Raw genomic sequence first — 27,598 nt, forward strand, 5'->3', positions numbered from 1 at the left:
TTTTCTTCCTAGATATGAAACCCGTGTCAAAGGGGCCCTGGGTTATTATACTATGATCTTCATCAACTTATTTTTTGCACTTTGTCGCTATCTGTGGTGCTGATCTTGAGAGGACAAACAAACAAACCTCATTACTTAACATTTTTGACGAGGGTAGTTATTTTGTTACTGTTCTCGTAGAATTGACAGTGTTTCTCGTCTTTATAGAAGTAGATGAGCAAGAAGCAATGTTCTCCTCCGTTGTGAAACGTTGATGGTGTCTCCAGCAGGCGGCCGCTACATCTTTCACGTGTCTAAAATAGTAGAAGAAGAATGACGTCACCGCTTTTTCAGTCAAACATGGCAGCTTCCCTTGCTGGCTAGCCAAGGTATTGTGTTATTTGTACTAGTTAAAATTTGTTTGTGTTAAAATTTGGGGCACTGTGTGTATTTATTTTTTTGCTGGAAAACAAAAGTGAAGAGTGTGTTAAGTGGTATAACTGTTACATGTCTGTTATAATGAAGAGAAAGCATCTCGTCGAGTTAGCGTAATGTTGAGCATTAAGCTAACGCGCAAATTAGCTGAGATTAAAGCGGTGGTTATCGTTATATTTACTGGCTTGTCAATAACACTATATGAATAGTGCGGTTTACACTTCAGTGTGATAGAAATGTATCACAATTAAGCTTGTGTGTTTTATCGGCGACTTGTTGAATTCTTATTGACAAGTAGACTTTGATCAATATTGATTGATTGATTATAGTTATAGTTTCCTTTTTACAGGATTCCTATGTTTATAGACTCTGGAGAGCATGCTATCCACACAGTGAGACACAGAAAACAGCAACATGGAGATTTTGTCAAAGGAGGGGGAAACTCCCATTGTTGTCGATATGACCACCAGTGAAAAGGCATGTATTTACTGTTTTACCTGGTTATGTTGACCTGAGAGTTACATTAGTTAAATTGAGGGATTGGATGTATTGGTATCCCATCATTGCAATACAGATATATACACCCCCCCCCCCCCCCCCCCCATGGCCATCCTCCTCATATGCAAGACTTTAACCTGTGTTTTGAGCCACTAAATATATCATATATACCAAAATGTCTAACTAGATTTATTTAACATGTCATGTCTAATATGTTTGCAACAGTATCAGCTACATGGGTTAGTTAGCATCCATTCACAATGTTAGTCTGAATTAAGCTTACTTAAGATGGGGAGGAGTTAACTGAGATTGCTTTCCCCTTTCAGGTTGTGGAGCTTCTGAATCAGGCTGCGCTGATACCCACAGATGAAAAGCTAACTGTTCTTAAACAGGTTTGTTGTCTAATCTTTTTAAATCTGGTTTACTCTCAAGAATACCAAATAAAACTTAATAATGAAAGCTGTTTTAAATCGCATAGAGCTGATTATAGATGCATAATTCCTGTTCTCTGTGATATATTTGGAAAATTCTTCTCTAGATTTTAAATGATTAAACTGTAATTCAGTATTCTTTAATCTTTCTTGGGTGTTGCCCTGATTTCTGTGTGGCACTGTATATGGTGGTGTATAATGCTATATTAACTTTTAACCACATAAAAGTGTAAGGGGGAATAGGACTGTTCTGACTCAACAAATTGATGTTATCTTAAGGTTCAGGAGCTTATCATCAACAAGGATCCATCTCTCCTTGACAATTTTTTGGATGTAAGTAAGCATGCATACAATTTTCATAGATATTTGTAGTTTGTCAGTGTATGTCAACTTTGTAAATTCAAATTTTATTAATAATTCTCCTGGCACTGGTCTTTTTATTCTGCAGGAGATAATCGCTTTTCAGACTGACAAGTCTATTGAAGTGAGAAAGTTTGTCATTGGATTTATAGAGGAAGCATGGTGCGTTCATAGACATCCAAGTCTTGTGTCTCATAGTTGTAAATTTTTTGACAATTGAAATATATTGTGCTGATTTTTATCAAACTTGTGCTGTTTTTTATCTTAATCAGTAAAAGGGACAATGAGCTCCTCCTCAGATTGATCGCCAACCTGAACATGTTGCTGAAGGATGATAGTGTGAATGTGGTGAAAAAAGCCATCCTCACACTCACTCAGCTATACAAAGTTACCCTACAGGTATACTAAGTACATCGTTGTATAAATGAAGCTGGAGAATTTGACTAAGTTTTTCCAACTTCTTTTCCATCTTTTAAAAATTCCCTTACATATATATTTACTTTCCTGCTTTAGTGGTTGGTGCGCTCCAAAGTGGTTTCAGAGATGCAGGAGGCATGCTGGGATTTAGTCACACAGATGAAAGGAGATGTCTTGGCCTTGCTGGACTCTGAGAATGACGGCGTTCGAACTCATGCCATCAAGTTTACAGAATCATTAATCATCATTCTTTCGCCACGGACATCTGACTCTGATGTCCCGAAACGACAGGAAGGCGACATCAGCTTGGACAAAGTTCCCAAAGATCACTCTTACATTCGCTATGGTAGGAATTTTAGAGAATCCTGTTGAGAAGAGATAGGGCTTCCTTTTCATTTTTTTATTTTTTATTTTATTTATTTATTTTTTTACAGTTCAGCTTTTAAAACATACCTCTTCTGTGTTGTGTAATCAACAGATACTTTGTGTGAAGAGGGAAAGACTGCTCTGGAGAAGCTGTTGAAGTTCATGGTCCACCCAGCTATTTCCAGCATTAACCTCACTACAGCATTGGGTTCCCTGGCCACTATTGCCCGTCAAAGACCAATGTTCATGTCAGAAGTGGTGCAAGCATATGAGACATTACATGGTGAGTGCTTTTTAGTTGGTCAAGTCTTTAAATTCCTTTGAGTTTTGTCTCTGGTGATTGATCAAATAATTTTTTTTTTTTCTCTTTTAGCAAACCTGCCTCCCACTTTGGCTAAGTCTCAGGTCAGCAGTGTTCGAAAGAATCTGAAGCTGCACTTGGTGGCTGTTCTCAAGCATCCATGCAGCCTGGAGTTCCAAGGTCAAATCAGCACACTGCTGCTGGACCTGGGAATGCTCCAGACCGAAATAACCCGATACACTCCTGCACCGCGTGAGCAGCGCAAAAGGCCTCGTTATGAACAATACACAGAGGGAAAAAAGATCAAGATGGGTGAGTCAGACCACACAGATGTAGCAAAATTAATGAAAATATTTCATGGTTTTCCGGGTTCTTGAAATTTTTGTTATGCCTGCAAGTATTACACCTTTTTGCATACTCCTATATTTTGGTGGGTTTTACCCTTGGGCCACCAAACACACAGTATTACATATCTACTGACTTTTAAATCAGCGTCATACTAACTATGTCTAAACTAATTTTTAGGTTAAAGTCATCCGTCCTTGTGTACACAGGGCATTTATGAGGTTTGTTTCCCTGAGTTCAGAGCCAGCTTTGATTGAAGATGATGAGGACAAAGAGGAGCCAGCCCCCCTCTCAGTCCCTAAGCCAGTTGCTGTCCCTGTCGCACAGTCTGCCATTGACCTCACGGCTGAGTTCCTACACCCGCTGCTCAACCCTGAGAATGTAGCCAACCTGGTGAGCAGCTTCAGCCTTTTCTGTTTGTTTTTCTAAACATTCTGCCTTACACTCACATCATATTTCTCAATGCCCAGGTGCTCATCAGCATGGTGTATCTGCCTGATGTCATGCCAGCATCGTTCCAGGCCACATATACACCTGTGGAGTCAGCCGGTACTGATGCCCAAATTAAACATCTGGCCAGACTGATGGCTACACAGATGACTGCAGCTGGCATTGGTCCAGGTTGGTAACAGCTAACTTATTGATGATTCTCAGACAGTTTGGTACAAAGTGGTAACACATGATCCATCCTTGCTTGAAAATACTGTCCTGTTGATGAATGCTCCTTTTATTCACAATTCTGATATCATTAGTGTAGAATTGTCCAAAATGGTGTCTTTAATTGCGTCTCTCACAACTCGATGCGTTTCTATATTTTAAGCACGATAAAGTTGATCAGCGAAAATAATTTCCATTGTAATTGTATCTGTTAAATAAAGGATCTAATTAATTAAGCAGTCGTGCAAATTTTGTCCAATAAAACTGGTACCGAATATTACTTTGGCCCAAAATCAAAACATATTTTTTTTTATACATTATATCAAGGTCTTGAGCAGTGTAAAGCACGAGAGGATGAAACGGGCAAAGAGGAGCACAATGAGGATGACTCTGCTAGTAAAGACATTCTCATCAAACGCAAGGTGCCAGCTGTCATGGTGGGCCAAGCCATCTCTGTGGTGGGAGGCTACACTGAGAAGCCCGCCACCACAGAAGCTCCTTCTACTGTCAAGAGGCTTCCTGAGCCCATCATTCCCACAACCCAGACCAAGTAAGTTCGGGAACTCATACAATATGGCCCAATAAGTTTGATAGGCCAAACTTTTTCTAATTTTATGTGAATTTTCTTACAGGATAACAGGGGCAAGTGGAAGGAAAAAAGTGTTCAGGCTGTCAGATGTTGTCCAGCCTTTATCAGACACCCATATTGAGACGTTAACTTCAAAAGCGGTGAAGCGCATTTTGCATTCAGAGAAGGCAATTGCACAGAGTGGAATGTCCCACGTGAGTAAATCTGAATCACCATGTATGATCAAGAAGCACTTTGGGATTGGTAACCACAAAACGAGTATCTCCATTAAAAATCTGTGTGGCAGGTCAGAGTGAAGCTCCTCTCCAGGCTTGTGACACAGTTTGAGGGGATGATGAAAGACGATGTGCTGGCATTTATTCTGGATGACATCAGGACGAGGAGTGACCTAGCGTTTTCTCTCCTCTACCAAGAGTACAACACCTACCTCAGCCAACTGCCTTCAGGATTGCTGGAGAGCTACGACCACTGTCTCTTCACTCTGCTGTCAGGCTTGCAGGAGAAACCCGAGCAGAGGGATGGGTGAGACCAGATACTCGTCACTCAACACTTATTTTTTTAGGGCATATTTTTCTGTAGCCTTTTCTCCATGTGTGTCCTGTAATGGCTCTTCCAGACTTTTCACCAAGCTGGTGCTGGAAGCTCCCATTATAACAGAATCAGCGTTAGAAGTAATACGACGTTACTGTGAGGATGAGGTAATAAAGGCACAACTTCTCACGTGGAGCTATTTCCAGACATATCCATGTCAGTTAATCTGTTACTTTTTTTTTTTTTTCCAGTCTCGAGTTTATCTGGGCATGACAACTCTGAAGGAGCTTATTATCAAACGGCCCTCTAGGCAGTTCCAGTATCTGCATGTACTTCTGGATCTCAGCTCGCATGAGAAAGAGAAGGTGAAGCTCAGGTCCTCACAGTCTGTTGAAGTGACTGATTTTTTTGTTGTTGTCCAATGTTAAAATGGCTGTTTTCTTCAGGTGCGCACCACTGCCCTGGCTTTTCTGAAGCGCATGTATGAAAAAGACCAACTCAGAGACTACATAGAGAAGTTTGCACTAAACTACATGCAGCTTCTGGTTCACCCCAACCCTCCATCTCTGCTATTTGGAGCTGATAAGGACACAGGTTTAGATTGCACCTTTATCATCGTCTCAAATAATACAGTTTACTTTCACATAGCTCCTCTACTGTTGCAGCTTCTCCTTAAAAAGTAGCTTAGTGTGTTAACGTCTGTACTCTGGTAACCTCATTGCTTTTGTGTATTTGTGTACACAGAGGTGGCTGCTCCCTGGACTGAAGAGACAGTGAGACAGTGTCTGTTCCTCTACCTGTCCCTGCTTCCCCTGAACCATCGGCTCGTCCATGAGCTTGCTTCTGTCTACACTGAGGCCATAGCTGACATCAAACGCAGTGTGCTCCGAGCCATAGAGCAGCCTGTAAGCAGCTCCTCATCTTATTTTTTTCCTTTTCTGCCTCCTCTTGTAGAGATCAGTTTAAGTTATTCATTGCAGGGCTCCAGACTGTAAATTCAGTGGGTTCAGTAAGGAGGAACCCACTACACTTGTGTGGTCCAACATGTTTTGTGGGCACCAAATAGTGGGCCCCTCATGTTTAAAGGTATTTTTGAGGGTCAAAACTATAGTGAGAGCTGTGATGATGAGAGTTAGGGAAAGGGGCTATGGAGTGCTTTGTTGCTATGGAGAATTCCTACAGGGCTATAGAAATGTGTGAGAAAGAGTGAGCAAGCGAGTCTGAGCTTCACAGGTTCTCATCTACTTTTGTTGAGCCAATAAAAAGTCTATTGTCCCGTTGAACTCTGTTTAAAAGAAAAACTAATTTAGACCTCTTCTCACATTACCGCCAAAATTTCAGATGATAATAAGACATAGATGAGCAGCTGATCTTGTTTTTGAAAGGAAAAGACCTGCACTTCCTAACATGAAACGTTTGCACAGTTTATATAGTAAAGATACTGCAAGGAAAAGAGTTTCATGTCGTCTATGTATCCACCACATGCACAAATGGAACTGCAGCGTGTCTGGCAATAGCAGTTTTACTGAGGAATCAATTAATTGCAAAAATAAAGCAAATTTAACAACGCTGTAAAAGAAAAGCTGCCGTTCACCACATCATGAGTTCAATTTAATTGTATGAAGAAAAAAAAAAATTCAAGTGAATCAGACACAGAAACAAAACAGTAGCTCATTTGGAAGTTGTACGTAGTTATCATCCACTTATTAGCCTAATTAGTCGATATGCAACACGGTAATATTTATGCCATCTTAAGATCATTACTGATAAATGCTTTATGGAACTGGAAATTTAGCCTTCAGAAATGTCAAACTTGTGTTTATTTTAAAGAAAGAGATTCATATTAGGGGATTCGTATATAGTACTTCTGAAAAAGTTACTGAAGTTACCTAACTGCATCAGTAATGCTGTCAAGATGGAGTGTTGCAGTAAAGCACATTTAAGTGGTTCTTCTAAATGTTTGTGACAATCCAGTTATCTCATTAGTGTTTATTAACGTCCAGTGATCCTTGCATGCAGGCGACACAAACTGTGCCAAAATTAAAGGAAACAGAGATCAATTTAAACACACAAGCCCCCATGGATGTAGGGACAGGGCTGTTTTCACCTGATAGTAGTTAAACTGGCAGAAAAAAAAAACAGTTGTGGTACATCTCTCGTTTTAACAAGAGAAACAAGAGAACAAGAGAAAATTGATTACAAATACCTGTTCAAACAATAGAGAAAGCACACTTGCAGTCTCACAGCATGTCATTTCTGTTTTTTCATGATTGACAAAGGTTCTTTGTTTTTAAGGTCAGATGAAAAGCTTCTCTAAATTGAAAAACTGAAGGATGAAAAATGCACATAAATGGAGAAAAGCACCTTGTCAGCAGTACTGACATGTCGTCTTAACTTTTCTTTTAGATTCGAGGTATGGGGATGAACTCTCCTGAGCTGCTACTCTTGGTTGAAAACTGCCCAAAAGGAGCAGAGACTTTGGTTACACGCTGCCTGCATATTTTGACAGATAAAGGTATGAATAACTTCATCTAGGCAGGAAGATCTAGGTCAATCTGCATGAATTTAACCAAACAGAAACATAAAGATTTTGAATGAATTCACATGCACATGACCGAGTTCTCCTGCACAATAGAATAAAGTCAAATTAAGCATATTTATGATGTGTAAGATGAGTCTTCCTCTGTTCCATTCAGTGCCTCCGTCACCGGAGCTGGTGGAGAGAGTGCGAGACCTTTATCACAAACGAGTGCCAGATGTTCGCTTCCTGATCCCGGTCATAAATGGTCTTGAAAAGGTAATGGTCTTTATCTCTGAATTCATTGTGCATGATTCCTCTCCTGGTTTTTACTGACCATTTTGATTGCTTTTCTCTTTAGAATGAAGTCATTCAGGCTCTGCCGAAGCTCATCAAACTCAACCCAATTGTGGTGAAGGAGGTCTTCAACAGACTATTAGGAACTCAGCACAGTACGAGTCATTATTTTTTATATTCATTCCATACTTATTTTTTTCCTATTCGTTTCCTTATTTTATGTTATCTTTATGTCATACACGTCCTTATTAAATCAACATAATTTTTGTCAGCTTCTGTGGACGAATAATAAATATTAAGAATGATGCATCCTGACCTCTGTCTGTTTTTACAGGTGAGGGAAGTTCATCCGTGTCCCCTCTCACCCCAGGAGATCTGCTCATTGCCTTACATAATATTGATTCAACCAAATGTGATATGAAGTCAATCATAAAAGGTCAGTATTCAGAGATGCAACCAAAACCTTAGAGTTTCCAATAAGTTGTCATGGTAATAAGAATTTGCTTTGTATTTGTACAACAGCTACCAACCTTTGCTTCGGGGAGAAGAATGTGTACACATCTGAGGTTTTGGCGGTGGTGATGCAGCAGCTGATGGAGCAGAATCCTCTCCCTATACTGCTCATGCGTACAGTTATCCAGTCTCTCACCATGTACCCCCGACTGGGTGGATTTGTTATGAGTATACTGTCCCGCCTCATTGTCAAGCAGGTTGGCACCCAGCTTAATCCAAATGATAATACAGTTAATAGTATTCTGCTTTAACTTGTTTAAAACTTCAGCAAATGAAAATGTTGGTTTTTTTTCTATTGTATCTTTTTTGAACTACCCAATGGTTGTTACATTGTCTTAGGTGTGGAAGTATCCCAAGGTTTGGGAAGGATTTGTGAAATGCTGCCAAAGGACGAAGCCTCAGTCTTACAGTGTGCTCCTACAGCTGCCACCTGCACAAATGACAAGTGTGTTCGAACGCTGTCCGGAGTTGAGAGCACCTCTTCTGCAGCACGTCCTCTCCTTCACACCTCATCAGGTTGGAGCTCTTCCTATGTTTACTTCACCCAGTACTCTAACATTATGTTTCTCTTGGAATTTCCTAATTAACCAGCTGCTGTTTTTCTCTGTAACAGCAAGCTCACATACCTGCCTCCATCATGGCAGTCCTGGAAGCAAATAAAAAACCAGAGCCAGCGCCTGTTGAGGCAGTAGTGGAGAATGAGGTAACCAAAGATTGCACAGATGCTTTTCTTTGCCATGTATGATTCATGATTTACAGGGAGAAATGTATTTAGTATGTTTTGTCTACTTTCATTTTAGTCTTTCCAAATTCAATTCAATTCAATTCAATTCAATTTTATTTATAAAGCGCCAGATTACAACAATTGTCATCTCAAGGCACTTAAGTAATATAGTCCAATTCAAGCCAATTGGAATTCAATTCATTGTAATCATGATCCAATTAATTCTTATAGAGCCAATTCAAAAAATTTATATCCTAGCTAAGGAAACCAACAGATTGCACCGAAACTTGTCTTCAGTCCAATCTCCCATCCTGAGCATGCCTGTGGTGACAGTGGAAAGGAACGACTCCCTTTTAACAGGAAGAAACCTCTGGCAGAACCAGACTCAGGAAGGGTGGCCATCCGCCTCGACCAGCTGGGGTTTGAGAAGACAGAAAAGAGGGAAAAGAGGGGGGAAAAACACCATAACGCCATTCAAAGGATATCTGTTGGAACAGGGAAACATGGGTTAATAATCACAATAATGTCACATGTACATAAAATCAATTGTGAAATTAATCAGGGGGAAAAAGAGAGCAAAGTGAGGAAAGGTGTGACAGATGAGGTCCCCCAGCAGTCTAAGCCTATAGCAGCTTAACTATGGGATGTTTCAGGATTACCTGAGCCATCCCTAACTATAAGCTTTATCGAAAAGAAAAGTTTTAAGCCTAATCTTAAAAGTGGAAAGGGTGTCTGCTTCCCGGACATTTACTGGCAGCTTATTCCACAAGAGAGGGGCCTGATAACTGAAGGCTCTACCTCCCATTCTACTTTTAGAAACTCTGGGAACAACAAGTAAACCTGCAGTTTGGGAGCGAAGTGCTCTGTTAGGAAAATATCTTACAATTAAATCTTTAAGATATGATGGAGCTCGGTCATTAAGAACTTTATAAGTGAGAAGAAGAATCTTAAATTCTATTCTGAATTTAACAGGGAGCCAATGAAGAGAAGCTAAAACTGGAGAAACATGATCTCTCCTGTTAGTTCTCATCAGAACTCTGGCTGCAGCATTTTGGATCAGCTGGAGGCTTTTCAGAGAATATGTGGGACAGCCCAATAATAAGGAATTACAGTAGTCGAATCTTGAAGTAACAAATGCATGGACTAGTTTCTCTGCATCACCTTGAGACAGGATGTTCCTGATTTTGGCAATATTACGAAGGTGAAAGAAGGCAGTCCTACAAACCTGTTTTATATGTGCGTCAAATGATAAATTCTGGTAAAAAAATAACTCCAAGGTTCCTCACTGTAGAACTAGAAGCCAAGGAAATACCATCTAGAGTAACTATATAACTAGACAATTTCTCCCTGAAGCGCTCAGGTCCAAAGAGAACAACTTCAGTTTTGTCTGAATTTAAAAGCAGACAGGTCTGAGTCATCCAGGTCTTTATGTCTTTAAGACAGGCTTGTAGTCTGACCAACCTGTAGGTTTCATCTGGTTTCATAGATAAGTACAGCTGAGTATCATCAGCATAACAATGGAAATTTATGCCATGCTGTCTGATAATGTTACCTAATGGAAGCATGTATAAAGTAAAAAGAATCGGTCCAAGCACAGAACCCTGAGGAACTCCATGACTTACTCCAACGTGTGAGGAAGATTCTTCATTTACAAGAACAAACTGGAATCTATCAGATAAATATGACTTAAACCAGCCTAATGCAGTTCATTTAATCCCAATAACATGTTCAAGTCTCTGTAACAGAATGCTGTGATCGATCGTATCAAATGCAGCACTGAGATCCAACAGGACAAGCACAGAAACAAGTCCGCTATCAGAAGCTAACAGGAGATCATTGGTAACTTTCACCAGTGCCGTTTCTGTGCTATGATGCACTCTGAATCCTGACTGAAACTCTTCAAACAGATTATTTCTATGTAAATGATCACAAAGTTGAGCTGCAACTATTTTTTTCAAGAACTTTGGACAAAAAAGGGAGATTGGATATAGGTCGATAATTAGCCAACACTTCTGAATCAAGAGTAGGTTTTTTAAGTAAAGGTTTAATTACAGCAACCTTAAAAGTCTGAGGTACATATCCTATCAACAAAGACCGATTGATCAAATCCAAAATGGAAGTGTCAATTAAGGGGAAAACCTCCTTGAACAGTCTGGTTGGGATTGGGTCTAACATACAAGTTGATGGTTTAGAAGAGACTATTGCTGTTGTTAGCTCAGAAAGATCAACTGGACAGAAGCTGTCTAAATACAATTCAGGTTCCAAAGATACTTCTAAAGCTGCTCTACTTGATGATACATCAGTGATAATAATGGGAAGGATTCCATTAATCTTCTCTCTGATAGAAACAATTTTATTGATGAAGAATCTCGTGAAATCATCACTGCTGAGAGTTAAAGGAATACATGGCTCAACAGAGCTCGGACTCTTTGTCAGCCTGGCAACAGTGCTGAAAAGAAACCTGGGATTATTCTTATTCTCTTCTATCAATAATGAGTAATAAGCAGTTCTAGCTTTACGAAGTGCTTTCTTATACGTTATTAAACTATCTTTCCAGACTAATTGAGACTCTTCTAAATTAGAGGAACGCCACTGTCTCTCTAGCTTTCTTGTCGTCTGCTTTAACGCACGCAGCTGTGAATTATACCAAGGAGCCAACCTCTTCTGACTGATTACCTTCCTTTTCAGAGGGGCAACATTGTCTAGTGTTGTACGCATTGAAGCTGTAGTGCTGTCAACAAGAGAGTCAAGTTCTACTGGAGTAAAATTTAGGTAGCCGTCCTCTGTCATATCTGCACATGGCAGTGAAGAAAAGGATGATGAAATCAACTCTTTAAATCTGGTTACAGCATTATCTGACAGACACCTTCTATATGTAGAATTCTTCTCAGAAACCGTGTAGTCAAGTAATGTAAATTCAAAAGTTATTAAAAAATGGTCAGACAAGACAGGGTTATGAGGGAACACTGTTAACTGTTCACTCTCAATGCCATAAGTCAGCACAAGGTCAAGGGTATGATTAAGGCAGTGAGTAGGTCTGTGAACACTTTGAGAAAATCCAATAGAGTCTAATATAGAATTAAAGTTAATATTTAGGCTGTCATTTTCAACATCTACATGAATATTAAAGTCACCCACTACAATGACTTTATCTGTACTCAGCACTAACTGGGATAAAAACTCTGAGAATTCAGATAGAAACTCAGAATAAGGGCCAGGTGGACGATACACAACAACAAACACAAGAGGTTTTTGTGATTTCCACTTTGGGTGGGAAAAACTGAGAATCAGAGATTCAAAAGAGCTAAAACTAATATTGGGTCTAGGACTGATTAGTAACCCTGATCTGAAGATAGCTGCCACTCCTCCTCCTCTGCCTGTGGTTCTAGGAACATGAACATTTAAATAGTCAGAGGGAGTTGATTCATTAATGCTAACATGATCCTCCTGCTGCAGCCAGGTTTCTGTAAGACAAAATATATCAATATGATGATCACTAATCAAATCATTCACTAACAGAGACTTCAAAGGGAGAGATCTAATATTCAGCAAACCACATTTAATAGTTTGATGTTTTTGTTCAGTTAAAGTTTTTGTTTTAAATTTTTTTTGCACAAGAGGATTTGCTCCTTTTGTGTTTTTTGATTGAGGGGGGGGCAGCATCAGGTGGGAAGCCGCAGAGAAGTGTGTAAGACTACAACTCTGCATCCTGGTCTCAACCCTGGGATGTCATGTTTCTGCTTGCACATTTCTTTTCAGGCATTTCATGAGCTTAAATTGTATAATTTACTGTAATTTTGTAGGGTTCCTATCATAGCTTTTTCTCTGATTTAACAGATGGAACCTGCTTCAGCTGCCTCAGTTGTAGAGGAGACTCCCATCATCAAACAGAAAGAGCCAGAGATGTCCGTTCAGCAAGACCCAGCCATTGCTAAAGATGAGGAGGAACCAATGGAGCAGGAAGAGGCTGATCCAGTGATACAGGAAGAAATTGTTGATAGTATTTCAAAGGTAACTTCTTGGAATCGTGTAAACAAAATCGAGTGGATCCTCCGTATATGTTATATGTAAAAAAAATTATGTAAAGTATTTATGCCATGACTTTTCTTCAGGTGGATTCAGTGAAAGAAGCTGAGATACTGGCACCTCATTTAGAGCCAGCTGAAGAACCCATGAAAGAGTCTCAGCCAGAACCCTCAGACCACCAGGAGCCAGTCAAAGAAGCTGAAGTTGACATCACAGGCCCTGAAGCTGGAAGTGGCAGTGAGGATGTAGATTAAGAAAGCACTCGAAATAAATGAACATTTCCACAAATATCCTGCAGACTTTCAGGATTTCAAAAAAGTCAGTTCTTGTGTTTGTATTTTTAGAACAGATTGTAAGAGAAAATACAAAGTAAATCTGTGAATGAAAGCATTCCATATGCCTTCAAGTCAGTATGAATTGGCAAATAAATAAAAAAACTGGTTTCGGTTCTGACTCCGTTTCATCCATCCCCAATAGCATGAATCTGATCAACGATTATAGACAATCTTTGATTGTTTCGAAGACATTGTGATCAGCAGCAGAGTGGCACAGAATGTTTTTGGTTAACCACAGGACACTCTTCCAGAAGGGTTGTCTATGATGTAGCTTTGCATCAAAAGGAAGAAAATATACATAAAACAAAAGACTTAACACACCACATCATATCTTTATGTTATAGCTCTTGCTATTGTGCTCTGGCTTTTTGTACAAATAGCACTGATTATGGGACTTGCTTTCAATATCGGTTATTAAAGCTCAAAGTCAAGAAATGTATTTAGGTCATCACAAAGTTGTAGTTCGTTTAATGGTAACTTGTCAAACCTAAAGTTTTTATGGTGAACTACTCGTGTTTTGTATAAATGGTTTTACACTCCCAAGTATGTTACTGTATGGGGATGAAGATTCTCCGTCATCCAGGTGATGGTAATCCTTAGAGCTTGACTAAGGGAAACTGGACTTGATGGATCTTGAAGATGTTTCACCTCTCATCTGAAAGGCTTCTTCAGTTCAAAACTAGATGGTGGGGAATATCAGCTTATAAGCAGAGAGGGATGTTACAGTCGAAAGCTGCCTTTTTTTTTTGGACTGTGCTGTGTACATTGAAGAGGATGGAAGTCTTTATACTGACGTTTACAGGAAACCCACACATACAGACCAGTACCTGCTTTTTTACTCACATCATCCACTAGAACACAAACACTGGCTGTAACCAGAACTCTACATCACTGGGCTGAGACGGTACCTACTAAGGCTAAGGAAAAACAAACGGAACAACAGCACTCCTACAAAGCTCTTCAAACCTGTGAATATCCTGAGCCTTTGTCAAATCAGCAAAGACTTTTGTTCCAAACCACGCTGCAAGAAAAGCTAATAAGAACAGTCGCAAACATATTGTAATTCCATATGTGGTAGGAGTCTCAGAGAAATTTAGAAGGATCTTCTCCAAACATAACGTGCCAGTGCACTTCAAACCCAAGTACACAGAGATTGGGTGACCCAAAGGACAAACAACCAAACAAAAACTGAGTGGGGTCGCATATGCAGTGCAGTGCAGCATTGTCTCTCTTAACACCTTGGTTCCTGAGACCAAGACTCACCCTTTCAGACAGGTAGACAATTCATAATAAGTGATAATGACTCAAACAACATGTACATCGATCAGGGGGTTCAGTGACTATAATGATCCTCACTGTTTATAAGCTGATACTCTCCACCATGTAGTTTACAACTGAATAAGCTGTATGCTGTAATATGTAGAGTTCTAGTGGATGATCTGAGTTGAAAAGCAACTACCGGTCTGTATGTGTGGGTTTCTTGTAAACCTCAGTGTTAAGACTAACATCCTGGTCAGCACAGTCCAAAAAAGACAGCTTTCTACATGGACATTGGTCAGAGGGGTCAGTGACACTGACTGTAACGATCCTCACTGTTTATAAGCTGATACTCCCCACCATCTAGTTTAGAACTGAAGAAGCCTTTCGGACAGGATGACAGATGAAACGTCTTCAAGACCCAAGAAGTTTAGTTTCCTTTGTTCAAGCTTTTTCTTCTACTTTTTACGAATTAAATGACTAACTCTGTTTTTAATTACTTTTTACTAAAATATTGAAATGATTTAATCTACTCCTTGCAGATGTAATAAAAACGTGAACAATTTATAATTCAATCCACCTCTATAACATAATATCAACCAGAAATGCAGTAAAGGATCTTTGGTCTCGCGTAGTGTACTATAGTATTACCTCAGCGTTCTTGTCTCGCGTTGCCAGGGTCTATTTGATGGATATCGCGAGAGGTGGTACAATCCGGTTTGAGGATCATAAACATACTGTGGATTCTTCGCAATCGTGTTGGCATTTGACCTACTTAATCCTGCAGTAGCATGCCTTCATCTGATACCATTATTAAAGCTAAACGGAGTCTCCGCTTTTGGTTATAAACTGAAATGAAAGCTGTAATCCTTGCCGCCGGGTACGGAACAAGACTTCAGAGAGATGTTGCTTCCGACAGTAGCGGGAAATTCGCTCACCTGGCTGGTATTGCAAAGCCTCTCCTGCCGGTGGGACATTGTGCTTTGATATCTCACTGGGTTCAGGCTTTGACCACTTCTAGCTTTGTGGACTGCATTTATGTCGTTGTAAGTACTAATATACTCCAGTATAGCTGTATATTTCGTGGGACTGTTAATGAGTTTTTGATGTGGTCCTATAGTTTGAAAAAAATGCGTTCATATCGCAACGTTAACAGTCGAAATCTGAAATTTAAATATCTATCATTAATTTGCAGATCTGACCCTGACTACCTCCCGTTTTGTCCTCTCCACAGACCAACGATCTTTACCAGGCTGCATTTAAAGAATGGGCTGCACATTTCACAAATGTCAAGATTGTCAGTGACCAAACAAGAACCAATGACGTAAATACATGCCTAACCATTACCGATAAACCTCTTCAGCACAGGTTTTTTTTTTGTCCTCAGACCAACTTGCAAATAAATCTCATGATAACGGCTCTTTCAGCAACAAAAAAACTGTGCATTTCTCGCTTCATGCTTTAAATAGAATTACAGCCCTTGGAAAAAATGATGGCATCAGCTCACTTGAAGTTGTTTATTTAGTAAAAAAATATATATATACCATACAAGTTTATTAATTAGCTGAACATTCTAGTTTTGTAAAATATAAATTTTTCAGATCAAGAAATATGGAATCAATCATCAGTTTAAAAAAATTATGATTTCTAAAAGTCTAAATATACAAATGAGTCTGCATTTAAAACAGAGCTGTTGCACCTTGCTGATTGGCAGGAAACATTGCCCCAGCAGGAGAGCTGTCAGTGAAAGCAATGGAAAGAATTATAAAACTTCTTGAAGAGAGTAATTCAACTCAGATTGTGCCAAAATATGTTGGTTGATCCCAGTCAGTTGTGTCTAAAATTTGGTCCAAATAGAAACAAAGTGGGTAAATTGAAAAAGGAAACACAGGTTGGCCAAAGTAAAGAGGTCATGGCTGCAATGTTGCATGAGAAATGAAAAACATCTGGATCTCAACATGATTAATAAAGAATATTGTTTTTAAAACGTGTCTGTGGTTCATGGATTTCAAGCTGTCATAAAAGTCAGATGAGGTACAACTAAGAACTGCAGTTTTTTTTGTTCCATAACTTTTTCCTTGCAAAGGAATGATTCCATTTTTTCCCTACTACTTCATCTGGGACAAAGATTGTGAACAAATGGGTATATTTTACAAAACCAGAATTATCAGCTATTAAATAAAATGTTTTGTGTCATATCTGTGCTTTGTTACTTTTTCATACAAATAAAAATGCTGAATGAACCTGCAAACGTGGCGATTCCTTGACTTTAAGCAGGAGTTGTGGTGAAATTCTCACTAATTAAACTTGTAAATCATCATAATCCTTTCACTTTACCAGGAGCGGCTGGGTGCTGTGGCCTGCCTGCAGATTGCAGTAAAACATTTCAATATTGAAGACCACGTTGTAGTAATTGGGGGGTAAGTTTCTGTTTTTAAACATGGTCTGTGTTCAAGGGTGATATTAGGCCTTTTTCAGACATATATATCTGTCATTCTTAAACAGTGACACCCTCTTCAAAGAGGACTTCAGCCTCTGCCAAGTTAAAGAAAAATTTTCAGACGTGCAAGCAAAGTGTGTAGACAGCTGTCTCGTACTCTCGTACCAGTGCAGAGAGGAGGGTGAGTTCTTTCAAGCAGCCACACTGAAAAGGAGCTTTTAGAGAAGAGGGCTTATGTTATATATATGACAATATGGGTTTTGCAGAATGTTCAGAGGTAATTCATTCTGTTTGCATGTGCCTCTACAGAAACCAGGAAATATGGAATACTTGAAGCAGACAATGACCTTCGCGTCCTCTGTATGAAGGAAAAACCTCTTCCCTCAGAAACAAAGTCCAGGAGAGCGGTAAGTTCATCACAAAGCCTTCCTGTGTTGTCCAGAACAAATCCATGTGTGGCTTAACAGCTGCTTTACAGGGACACATTGTTTTGCAGTGGAGCAGTTTTAAAACAGGACACCAAACTTAAGAACAGATAAATATGTTGGACATCATCTCCAAAATTATCCATTTCCATGTTAACTTGGTGCTTTGATATGCATTCAAGTATGAGGGCTGGCTGTATTCATCTAATGACAGACATAGTGTGCATTTAGGCTGCATGTCTTTTGCTCAAATCTTCAGTTAACACCCAGCTAATAATCTCAATTTGTATTTCAGTGTCCTTGCTTCTATATATTTTCAAAGAAAAGCCTTCCTCTACTGGATGCCTTCCTTGAGGAAAAGAGGGTAAATATTAAAGTGTAGAGTGAATTAAGATTGGGCCTCTTTTTTTTCTTTTTGTACGTTCTACAATTATACCTATTTTTTCTATCTTCCCAGGATGCTCCTATAGAAGAAAGAGATGCCCCAGGAAACTTTGTGTCTTGGATCATTCCAAGGTTATTTCTGCTTTGAGAGACAGATTAAAAAATCTATACAAATAATCCCTAAATCCTTTATTATTATAAAGCAACTGGTCTGGTTCAAAAACAGTATTAAAATCCAAATTTGTTCAAAACATTTTTCATAAACATGTAATTATTGACTATATATGAATATACTGACTGTTTCTTTCTTTCTTTCAGGAAACCAGTTTACATTCATCAGATATCTGGACGTTTCGATGTCGGAAACTTGCCCTCTTATATTGAATGTGACCTTTATTTCAAAGAAAAACTCCAAGATGCAAAGTCTTACATGGTTTAGAAGAAAATAACATTTATTATACCAACACAGAAAAAATTATTCAAAATTAAGAAAATCAAACTTGAGATCTTGGGCAAAGTTAAACAAAGGTGTTTGTAACTCAATAACTGACTGTAAATGTGCCTTTAAATGCTACCAAAATATACATTTACAATGAACATGTTCTTATAAATTTTCTATGATTTACCCAGTGAAGAGTCTTGTACATTTGTCAGAAGCCTTTTCGTGGCCTTCTTCCATCTTTGCAATGCGGGAGCCAAACTGCATGGCTCTCTTGGGCAGCACAGCTGATTGGCCAAGGCCCAGCTGCTTCGCCGTCAGTCTTAGGAGGAGCTTCTCCCCGACACCTCGCGGAAGCGATAGATCAGCCTTCTCCCAAACTGGTAGCGAATTCAAATAGCTCACCACATCCTCATCCAAGTAGGGAAACCTACATATACAATGAGGATATTTATCAGATACAGTCCAACAGATGAGAGGAAATTTTCAACTTGTGAATGTTACTGGATATTGGATATAACACTTTCATAATCATTTATCAAGTAGAGATAATAATACACTTGTGTAAATAACTGGTAACATGACACTTTAAACATACTATTGTGAACAGTCTAAAAGCTAGATGTCGTTAAAGGGAAGAGCTGTGTAGGTGGACCCTGGTAAGAGGTTTACGATAATTCTGCTTACCCACAAAGGAAAAAGTGTATCACAATGAATCAGTCTATACTTCTTTTCTTTTTTTTTTTAAGGAAAAAGCAAGGGTTGTATAGATGATGGACGAAGCCATTAGACGTGAGACCAGTACAGTGTCTTACCACTGATGTCCACCAGGCAAAAGTGTGTGCATGTGTGTGTATGTGTGTGTGTGCGGTGTAGTGTGTGCGGTGTAGAGGCTGAAGCTTCTCTGATGGAGATTAGGAAAAAATTATGGATATCCTGCACTAATGGGGCAGTTCTGACAACATTTCAGTGTAATTGGGGCACTATTTACCCAACACAAGAATATTTTTAGATATGAGACAGAAATTAAAAAGTCGCTGTGCCCCCCCTGCTCAAGCCTTGGCTAATGTATGTCCTTCACTACGGTCCATCTCAACTAACAAGGCATACTGCTTTACATTAAAATGCAAATGTCAGGGACTACATTGTGTTTGTTTTGCTCTGTGGACCGGATGTGTGAACTGAGTGCTTCTTGCTGAGATGCAGTATCATTGACACTACTATTGAGTAACCAATTCAGTTTGGTCTAAAACTGTTTTCATCAAAATTGAGTCTGCTACAAACGTACAGCTGCACAAGCTGCGTAAGCTCATTGTGTAACAGTAATAACTGTCCATGTGACATACAGTGACCACAGAGAAGATCATATTTGTGTGAATTTAACAAAGCATGAAAGCAGGTCATTTTCATTAAAGGTTTTGCATCGAGTTACTCGAGCAGTTGTTTCAACCCTTATGTCCTCACATTTATGAAAACCTTGTACCCAGCCTTAGTCAGCCAGTCATTAAGTACTTATGCAGATAACAACAGTTGGGAGAATGACCCCGGAAATGTTCACATTCACACACTGTATAAGTAAGTAACCATATGCAGCCTACACCACACATTCAGCATTTAGATCTTAATGTGTCTTAGTTGTATTAACACCTGTACTAACAACTGTCCACTCCAGGTTAAGATTATATCCCTCTGAGCCATTTCTATCACATACACATACTGTCTGTAAGACATGGACATAGCCACCTTAATTATCCACATGCTACTTGAGGCTGCCATTTTGATGCTGTCATAACGAATAACATTTTTCCATTACATGTTACAAGTTTTAAAAAAAACATTTTTAAATGGTGATGCAAAGACTGCGAACCACTGACTGGAATGAGAAACATTACAAAATACACACCACAACCTGTGTGCACAGTTTTAAAAAAGAAATGCAAAGCTGCCTGCAGCTGCTATTTAATTGTTCAAAGGATGTGTTTTTGATGTGTCCTGTAATAGAAAACAAAATGTGTACAACCTGTGCCAAGCCTGGTCATACCAAGTAATGGAAAAACTGTTAACATGAATTTGAGCTGCAGCCACGACAACAGGTTCAAATGTCTTCTGTAATGTCAATTCAAATGGCAACCTGAAGAAAACAGAAGGCACATCTTCCAAAGAAAGAATAGGTTTAGCCTTGGCAATACTGTTGACCAACATAAACACTGCAGTAAGTTCCCAAAAACGATGGCATTTTCCTTAAACACATCAAGTGTAAGCAAGAAGCAACACCAACAAGGACCAACAATAGAACTTAAATTCCTTTCAAGTTTCTAAAGTTACACAAACAAATTCTGTCATTTCAACACTTACCTAGCTTCTTTCCCATGGTCTCCTATCACTCTATCATCTCTGCCTAAATTCCTTGACGATATTCTGCCCAGCTCCATGGCCAGTTCCTGGATGAGTCCTTCATGGCCAGACATCTTAAATCGTACTCTGTGTCTTGAGTAACCAGCAAGCTGCTCATCTGCTCCGATTCCAGTCAGAATTACCTGCGATAAAAACAGAAAAGAACATCAGTGGAGCTGCTGGGAATTTTTTTTTTATTGAATGACATGCAAAACATATTACTAATACTTCTTACATTAATGATATAACATAATCTGCTGTTTATCCTTTAGTACTCAACACAGTTTAACAACAGTGATATCACATCTTATATTTGTTAAAGACAGCTCACAAAGTTACATTCCTGGAGTGCACAGTCTGATGTATGCATTTCACCTTTGCTGAGGACGTGAAGGGCCTCTGGTCATTGTCCTGCATGACGACTCCCATCCCTCTTGCAGCAAACCACACAGCACATCCGATGCTATCATCCAACACAGTATCCAGAGGATGCACTAAATGACAAATGCGCTCTTGGCGCATTTTCTTAAGCTCCTCCTGTGTAACGTTGATTTCAACAAAATTCCATTGCCTTTCAGGATTCAAGTCTTGCAATTCCTTGAGGCCGGCTTTTCCAGTGAGTCTGTCTGGAACATCAAATGGATTGTATGTATGGGGACCAGCCTGATCAGTCTTGCAATCTGTGGGTACCTTTTTATGCTTCTTGGGGTTTTTTGCAGACTTGTTCTGCCGTTTTGGCTCCTGTAGTTTAAATGCTACATTGAGAAGGTCTATTGGCTGATGAGCAGGTACATGTTGGTTCGCTAAAGCAGCCAATATCATTGAATCAATACCTCCTGAAAAAAGTATACCAATGGCAGCATGCCCATTAGTAAAAGGTGAATTCTCTGGCCTAAAGGGCAGAGACTGAACTCGTCGCCTCACTGCTTCACTGAGGACACTGATTAGATGGTTCACCTCATCCGTTTTCTCTTTACTCATAAGTAGCTCCTCCAGATCACTGACAGATAAATTTGATTTTTGATGAATCTCTGTTGTATTAACTGACTTTGGAATGGACGTATTTAGAGGGCACACAGGTAAGGTGAGAACAAGGCCTGATTGGTTCATCACACCACGGCAGCCACTGGGGATCGACTCAACAATCGTTTCACAGCAAGGTAGAATGACATCATTTCCTGCCTGAGCCCAGGGAAAAATCTCAAATGACAAAGAACCAGCTTCTGCAACTGCTTTCAGATCAACCCTGTACACACCAACTGCTGGGATTTCTTTCCAATTGGAGTGATCAGTTGTAGATATCTGGGTCGCCACAGAACTCAGGGTCAAGGCACTGATCGCTGCATCAAATTTCCACAGCAAGCTCCTCCGGCCAAAGAAGTCTCTGCCAAACCAGAGATAATCATCAGCCTTCTGGTAGTACACAACCCCCCATGGTCCTCTTACAGTAGACAGGACAGTAAGAATCTCTGAAGGCTTGTTGCAGCTTGACAACCTCTGAGACATAACAGCGGTGTCATTCTCCCCTGGCATCACTGGCAGCCCTCCAAAAATCTCTCCATTCCACACCAGGATGTTTCCAGTGTTGTCTTGAACCGGCTGAGGGGTAAGAAGACCCTTCATGTGAAGAACATGGGCGGAGAATAAACACTGAAAGTTAGAGTCTGTGCCTATAACTGTAAGATCCTGGCTCGAGTTTGGCCCTCTTCTTCTCAAATACTCATAAACCATTTTGTCCCACTCAAAGTGAGCAGACGACAGACTCAACAGACAAAAGATGCCACACATTGTTGCAATCTTACAAGTCCTGGAGTTCCTTTTTCATGTAATCCAGATCCTCTGCAAATAGAAAATTCTGATATGTTCATCTGCCACATGATGTGATACGAGCACATTTTTATTAATTTTAGACAGATAATAGCTCATGGTAAAATTAACAATACATTTTACAATTCAGCTTCTTACTTTTGCATGCACCCAGTGTCTGAGTTCTATCTGCTAGGAAGAATATGTTACTATTATGCTGCTGGATGTAGACTTTCTGCAAATGAAGAAAACAAACAAACAAAAAAGACTGTAAAATGTGCACCAATACCAACAAAAGTACAGTCATGTAACATGACTACAAAAAATTACTTTGTTGCCAATCTTATTGGCTGCACAAGATATTAGCATCAACTGCGTTGTTCCTAATCATAATTACTATGGCATAACCAACTTAAATAAATCCATAAATTACTTTTCAGTTACGTTTTTCCCATTTTATCACCACTCACCCTGTTTTTCCTGAGATTGGAGAGCTCGTCCACAATAACCTTCTGTTCCTTAATCTGTAAAGTAACAACACACGTCATCTCAAATCTCACTGTCAACTACTTCACTAGATATCACCATTTATAGCTGCTGTCAGCAAATAAAGTCTAAACATATCCCCAAAACATACATTTGTTAGCAGCGTAACATCATCATTCAACTGTGTTAAACTACCATGCGTTCAGTCTTTTTATCTACATTTGTCTGTTAGCTTGCTTTAGCCCTATTAGCTTACGTTAGCCATCTGGAGCATGATTAGAAAAAACGCTACCTTTTTATTCAGTTCCTCCTTTAGTGCAGAGTGTTCGTCAGAAACAATATTACTGTCGTGGCTTTTCGAAGACATTTTGTACAAAAGACGCACACAAATACAGTCGCAAGTTTTGTTAATATTGACACCGGTAACTTTAGCGTAAACACATGTTCGGGAACTGCAAAAAGTTTTTCCGGGTGAACGGAGGTTTGGCTAGTTTTACTGCCTCTTCTTCTTCTTCTTCTTTGATGTTTAATGGCAGCTGGCATCCTTGGTGTTGCATATGCCGCCATCTACTGGACTAAATTTCTCTTTTTTTCCCTTCTTATTTCTTCTTTTCTATATTATTTTAATTATTCCAGTATTTACCAAGAATCTTATTGTTATTCTCCTCCCTTCCTTAGACTTAGCAGATTCTACTATGTTTTTCAAATTATATTCTGTTATTCCTGCCCTCTGCAGCCCTATCTTCATTATTTCCCTCTCCCTTCCATATCTGGGACATGCTATCAACACAGGTTCCACTGTTTCTTTCTCCCCACAGCTACACTGCCCAGTTGGATGTTTCCCCATTATCTTAAGTGTATTATTCAGTTTACAATGACCTATTCTTATCCTACTAATAATGACTTGTTCTGTTCTGTTCTGTCCATAACACCCTGCCTCGCCTACTATACTTTGTAATTTATATAAATGTCTTCCTTTTTCCTGATTCTTCCAATATAGATTCCACTGATTGTTTATTTCTTTCCATACTAAACTTTTCCCTTCTGTTTTTGATAATTTTACTTTAATTTCCACCACCTCTTTCTTTACTGCATCCTTAGCAGCTTTGTCTGCTTTTTCATTTCCATTTATTCCTACATGAGCTGGTACCCACATGAACACTATTTCCCTCCCCTGTTGCATTAACCTGGATGTTTTTAACTGTATTTCATATAAAATTTCCTGATGTGTTTTTGCTGTTCCGCTTTTAATACTTAAGAGTGATGAAAATGAATCGCTACATATAACTATTCTCCTATCCCTCACCCCCTCCATCCATTCAATTGCTATCAATATTGCACATAATTCTACTGCATATATACTTAAATGATCTGATGTTCTTTTTGAAATTGTCTTATTATAAATGGGAACCACCATTGCTGCTGCTGTTACTCCTGTTGCCTGTTCTTTGGACCCATCTGTATATATATACACATATTCTCTATATTTTTCCTCCACATAGTTATAAAATTCCTGTACTAGATCTGCTGTTTTATTTCTTTCCTTGATGTTCCACATGTTTAAGTCTACATTTGTTTCTTGTAGCATCCATTTTGGTATTGTTGTCCAAAGAACTGTTGGGCTGAATTCCACATGTTGTATTTTTAGTTGTTCTGCTAAACCCTCACTGACCCACCCAAAACTCGTTTTTTCCTCCTTCCCCTTTTCCCAGCACATCTCCAGAACTCTCTTTGCTGGATGTTCTTCTTTGTGTCCTTTTAAATTTATCCAGTAGTTGGCTATTAGCTGTTTTCTTCTGAGCCCTAGTGGCATTTCTCCTGCTTCAACCTGTAGTGAACATATTGGTGCTGTTTTTATTGCTCCGAGACAAGTTCTTAATGCTCTGGCTTGAATTATATCTATTTGCGAGAGTACTGATTTTGCTGCCGATCCATATCCCACACAACCGTAATCTATTCTAGACCTTATTAATGCTATGTATATATATTTTAATGCTGTAAAATCCGCACCCCACTCTAACCCAGCCAAACACCTCATAATATTCAATACTTTCTTACTTCTCTCTACAATTCCCTTCACATGCTCCCTCCATGTTAATCTAGAATCCATTATCATTCCTAAGAATCGAAAGCTGCTTACTCTCTCTAAGTTCTTTCTGTACAAGTTTAACTTTTTATTTTCACTAATTTTCTTTTTTGAGAAGAACATTACTTTACTTTTCTCCACTGAAAATTTAAAACCCCACTCTTCTCCCCATTTCTCCACTTGATTTATCCCTTCCTGTAGTTTCTTAACTATGTGATCTATGTTGCCTCCCCTCTTCCATAATGCCCCATCATCTGCAAACAAAGATCGTCCCATTCCTGCTGGTATACTGTCGAATATATCGTTTATCATTATTGTAAATAGCGTTGGACTTATCACACTCCCCTGCGGTGTGCCATTCTCTACCACATAGCTCTCTGACACCTCCGACCCTATTTTAACTTGTATAACTCTTTCATTTAAAAAATCCATAGTCCAGTTAAACATGTTTCCCTCAATTCCCATTCGATGCATTTTAATTAGCAATCCCTCTCTCCACAACATGTCATATGCCTTTTCCACATCAAAAAACACTGCTGCCACTGTTTCTCTATTTACTTGTGCTTTTCTTATATCATCTTCAATGCATACTACTGGATCAATAGTGCTCCGACCTCTTCTAAACCCACTCTGATGTCTAGTTACCAATCCCCTTATTTCTATATAATACATCATTCTTTCATTTATCATTCTTTCCATTATCTTACCTATATGGGATGTTAGTGCTATGGGCCTGTAATTTATTGTCTTACTATGATCTTTCCCCGGCTTCCTAATTGGTACTACTATTGCCTCCTTCCAACTTCGTGGTACTTTCCCCTCTTTCCAGACTTTATTGAATAATGTTAATATCTTTGTTAATCCCCCCTCACTTAAATGTTTGATCATAGTGTAACATATCCCATCTTTGCCTGGCGCACTCCTTCTTGTATTCTCTATTGCTCGTTTCATTTCTCTAATTGTAAATGGTACATCTATTTCGTTTTCTCTACTTTCTTTTCTTATTAACACCTCCCTGTATTCGTCTCTCTTTTTCTTCCTTCCATTTCTTCCCTCCTCAGTTAAATTATTTGAACTGTGCACCGCAACAAAAGTTTTAACCATTAATTCCGCCTTTTCTTTATTAGTTATAGCCACTTCCTCTCCAGAACTCAGGACTGGATAAGTCCAATCCTTCCTATCCCCACCCATTTTCCTCAACATTCCCCATACTTCTCCTATCTTAGTTTTGCTCCCAATCGATCCACAAAATTTCCTCCAATACGACCTCTTTGCTTGTCTTATTGTTTTCCTTACCATTGCTTGTGCTTGCTTATATTGAATCATGTGTTGAAAGTTATGGTACCTTTTAACTAATTTAAACGTTTTATTTCTACTTTTTATTGCTTGTTTACATTTTTCATCCCACCATGGTACTAACTTGTTTTTCTTTCTCCCTGAACTTTTAGGTATACATCTGTCTGCTGCTGATATAATCCCCTGCTTTATGTCCCTCTCCATCATTTCCACCTCCACATTATCATTAACCCGATCCAGATTTTTTTCACTTTCCTTTGTAAACTCTATCCAATTCGCTTTTTCTAAGAGCCATCTTCCCCCTACTCTCTCCGTGTCCTGTACTGTCTCTATATTTATTTTATTATATATAGGGTAGTGATCACTTCCTATGGTCCCTTTTTGATACACATTCCAGTCACACAGTGGTGCTAATACATTGGTCACTATTGTCAGGTCTATAGCCGACTCCTTCCCAGTATTTACATCTATCCTTGTCCCTCTTCCATCATTCACACAAACCAGATTCTGTCCATCTAACATTTCTTCTACTATTTCTCCATTACTGTCATTTTTCTCACTCCCCCACAATGTATTATGAGCATTAAAATCTCCACACCACACTGTATTTCCATTGCTCTTGCCCCCCATTTCTTCCAGTTTCTTTATATCCAACTTCCTGCATGGGTTATAAAAATTTATTATTGCCAACTTTCTCTTCCCTATCCATATTTCTATTATAATAGTCTCCATCTCAACTCCTATATCGATAACCCTGTAAGGAATGCCCTCTTTAACAAACGTGACACACCCACCTCCTACCCCTTCTTCCCTGTCCCTTCTGACTGCCATGTATCCTGTGATAATAAAATCTAAATTTGGTTTTAACCATGATTCCTGTATGCACAATATGTCTGGTTTTTCCTGCTGACTATATATGAATTGTTTAAATTCCTGACCATTAGCAATTAGACTTCTTGCATTCCATTGAAGGATTATCATTATTATTAATACTATCCAATACATGATGAATCTTGACTGGCCTGAACACTTAACTCATCTCTCACTTCTTCCCATCGTATCCCTCTCATACCCAGATGATGCACTGCTGCTTTGACTATGATTTGTATTCTTTCGGTTTTAGATTTAACATCTGCAGTCGCATTTATGACCCCTGCTACAAATGTCACCAATCTTTTTTTCTCCTCCACCATTTTCTTTTCAATTTCTTGCCCAACATCCGTCACCACTTGTTTCTCTCTATGCTTCTGCTTATCATTCTCC

General features: G+C 39.1%; 3 protein-coding genes across 5 annotated transcripts; 2 read left to right on the top strand and 1 right to left on the bottom strand.

Annotated features, from left to right (window-relative positions):
* The first annotated feature begins 278 nt into the window (after nt 1–278).
* Nucleotides 279–13,440, top strand: sympk (symplekin). 3 transcript variants are annotated; one of them, XM_072396545.1, is made up of 27 exons: nt 279–368; nt 764–891; nt 1,239–1,304; nt 1,623–1,676; nt 1,792–1,865; nt 1,976–2,102; nt 2,217–2,466; nt 2,599–2,769; nt 2,860–3,099; nt 3,374–3,525; nt 3,603–3,753; nt 4,117–4,339; nt 4,422–4,572; nt 4,665–4,900; nt 4,995–5,076; nt 5,161–5,274; nt 5,356–5,503; nt 5,654–5,814; nt 7,316–7,424; nt 7,606–7,706; nt 7,789–7,879; nt 8,059–8,160; nt 8,247–8,434; nt 8,577–8,753; nt 8,851–8,940; nt 12,799–12,972; nt 13,074–13,440. In XM_072396545.1, the coding sequence occupies exons 2-27, from the start codon at nt 829–831 to the stop codon at nt 13,239–13,241; spliced, it is 3,663 nt and encodes a 1,220-aa protein (XP_072252646.1). In that variant the 5' UTR covers nt 279–368; nt 764–828; the 3' UTR covers nt 13,242–13,440. The 3 variants fall into 3 exon arrangements, with proteins under 3 accessions (XP_072252646.1, XP_072252644.1, XP_072252645.1); XM_072396543.1 differs by having other exon boundaries at nt 301–473; nt 781–891; XM_072396544.1 differs by lacking the exon at nt 279–368 and adding an exon at nt 447–473.
* Nucleotides 13,441–15,284: 1,844 nt separating this feature from the next.
* On the top strand, nt 15,285–18,457 carry LOC140319029 (glucose-1-phosphate thymidylyltransferase). The gene is made up of 8 exons (XM_072396547.1): nt 15,285–15,625; nt 15,814–15,903; nt 16,920–16,999; nt 17,085–17,200; nt 17,329–17,426; nt 17,740–17,808; nt 17,902–17,960; nt 18,147–18,457. The coding sequence occupies exons 1-8, from the start codon at nt 15,434–15,436 to the stop codon at nt 18,265–18,267; spliced, it is 825 nt and encodes a 274-aa protein (XP_072252648.1). The 5' UTR covers nt 15,285–15,433; the 3' UTR covers nt 18,268–18,457.
* asnsd1 (asparagine synthetase domain containing 1) lies at nt 18,287–22,702 on the bottom strand. The gene is made up of 4 exons (XM_072396546.1): nt 22,627–22,702; nt 21,037–22,500; nt 20,623–20,804; nt 18,287–18,697 (listed from the first exon to the last, which is right to left on the bottom strand). The coding sequence occupies exons 2-4, from the start codon at nt 22,447–22,449 to the stop codon at nt 18,451–18,453; spliced, it is 1,842 nt and encodes a 613-aa protein (XP_072252647.1). The 5' UTR covers nt 22,450–22,500; nt 22,627–22,702; the 3' UTR covers nt 18,287–18,450.
* Nucleotides 22,703–27,598: the final 4,896 nt, after the last annotated feature.

This window comes from Leuresthes tenuis, unplaced genomic scaffold, assembly GCF_036924035.1.
Source record: "Leuresthes tenuis unplaced genomic scaffold, fLeuTen1.0.hap1 SCAF_12, whole genome shotgun sequence".
Classification (NCBI taxonomy): Eukaryota; Metazoa; Chordata; class Actinopteri; order Atheriniformes; family Atherinopsidae; genus Leuresthes; species Leuresthes tenuis.

Excerpts from the sequence above, each read along its gene's own strand:
- LOC140319029 (XM_072396547.1), top strand. The coding sequence starts at position 15,434 with ATGAAAGCTGTAATCCTTGCCGCCGGGTACGGAACAAGACTTCAGAGA. Across the intron at positions 15,626-15,813 it reads TGGACTGCATTTATGTCGTT|ACCAACGATCTTTACCAGGC; the intron begins GTAAGTACTAAT and ends TCCTCTCCACAG. Across the intron at positions 17,000-17,084 it reads CACGTTGTAGTAATTGGGGG|TGACACCCTCTTCAAAGAGG; the intron begins GTAAGTTTCTGT and ends ATTCTTAAACAG.
- asnsd1 (XM_072396546.1), bottom strand. The coding sequence starts at position 22,449 with ATGTGTGGCATCTTTTGTCTGTTGAGTCTGTCGTCTGCTCACTTTGAG. Across the intron at positions 20,805-21,036 it reads CCTTCACGTCCTCAGCAAAG|GTAATTCTGACTGGAATCGG; the intron begins GTGAAATGCATA and ends TTTTTATCGCAG. Across the intron at positions 18,698-20,622 it reads GACCATGGGAAAGAAGCTAG|GTTTCCCTACTTGGATGAGG; the intron begins GTAAGTGTTGAA and ends TTGTATATGTAG.
- sympk (XM_072396545.1), top strand. The coding sequence starts at position 829 with ATGGAGATTTTGTCAAAGGAGGGGGAAACTCCCATTGTTGTCGATATG. Across the intron at positions 2,467-2,598 it reads TCACTCTTACATTCGCTATG|ATACTTTGTGTGAAGAGGGA; the intron begins GTAGGAATTTTA and ends TGTAATCAACAG. Across the intron at positions 3,754-4,116 it reads TGCAGCTGGCATTGGTCCAG|GTCTTGAGCAGTGTAAAGCA; the intron begins GTTGGTAACAGC and ends CATTATATCAAG.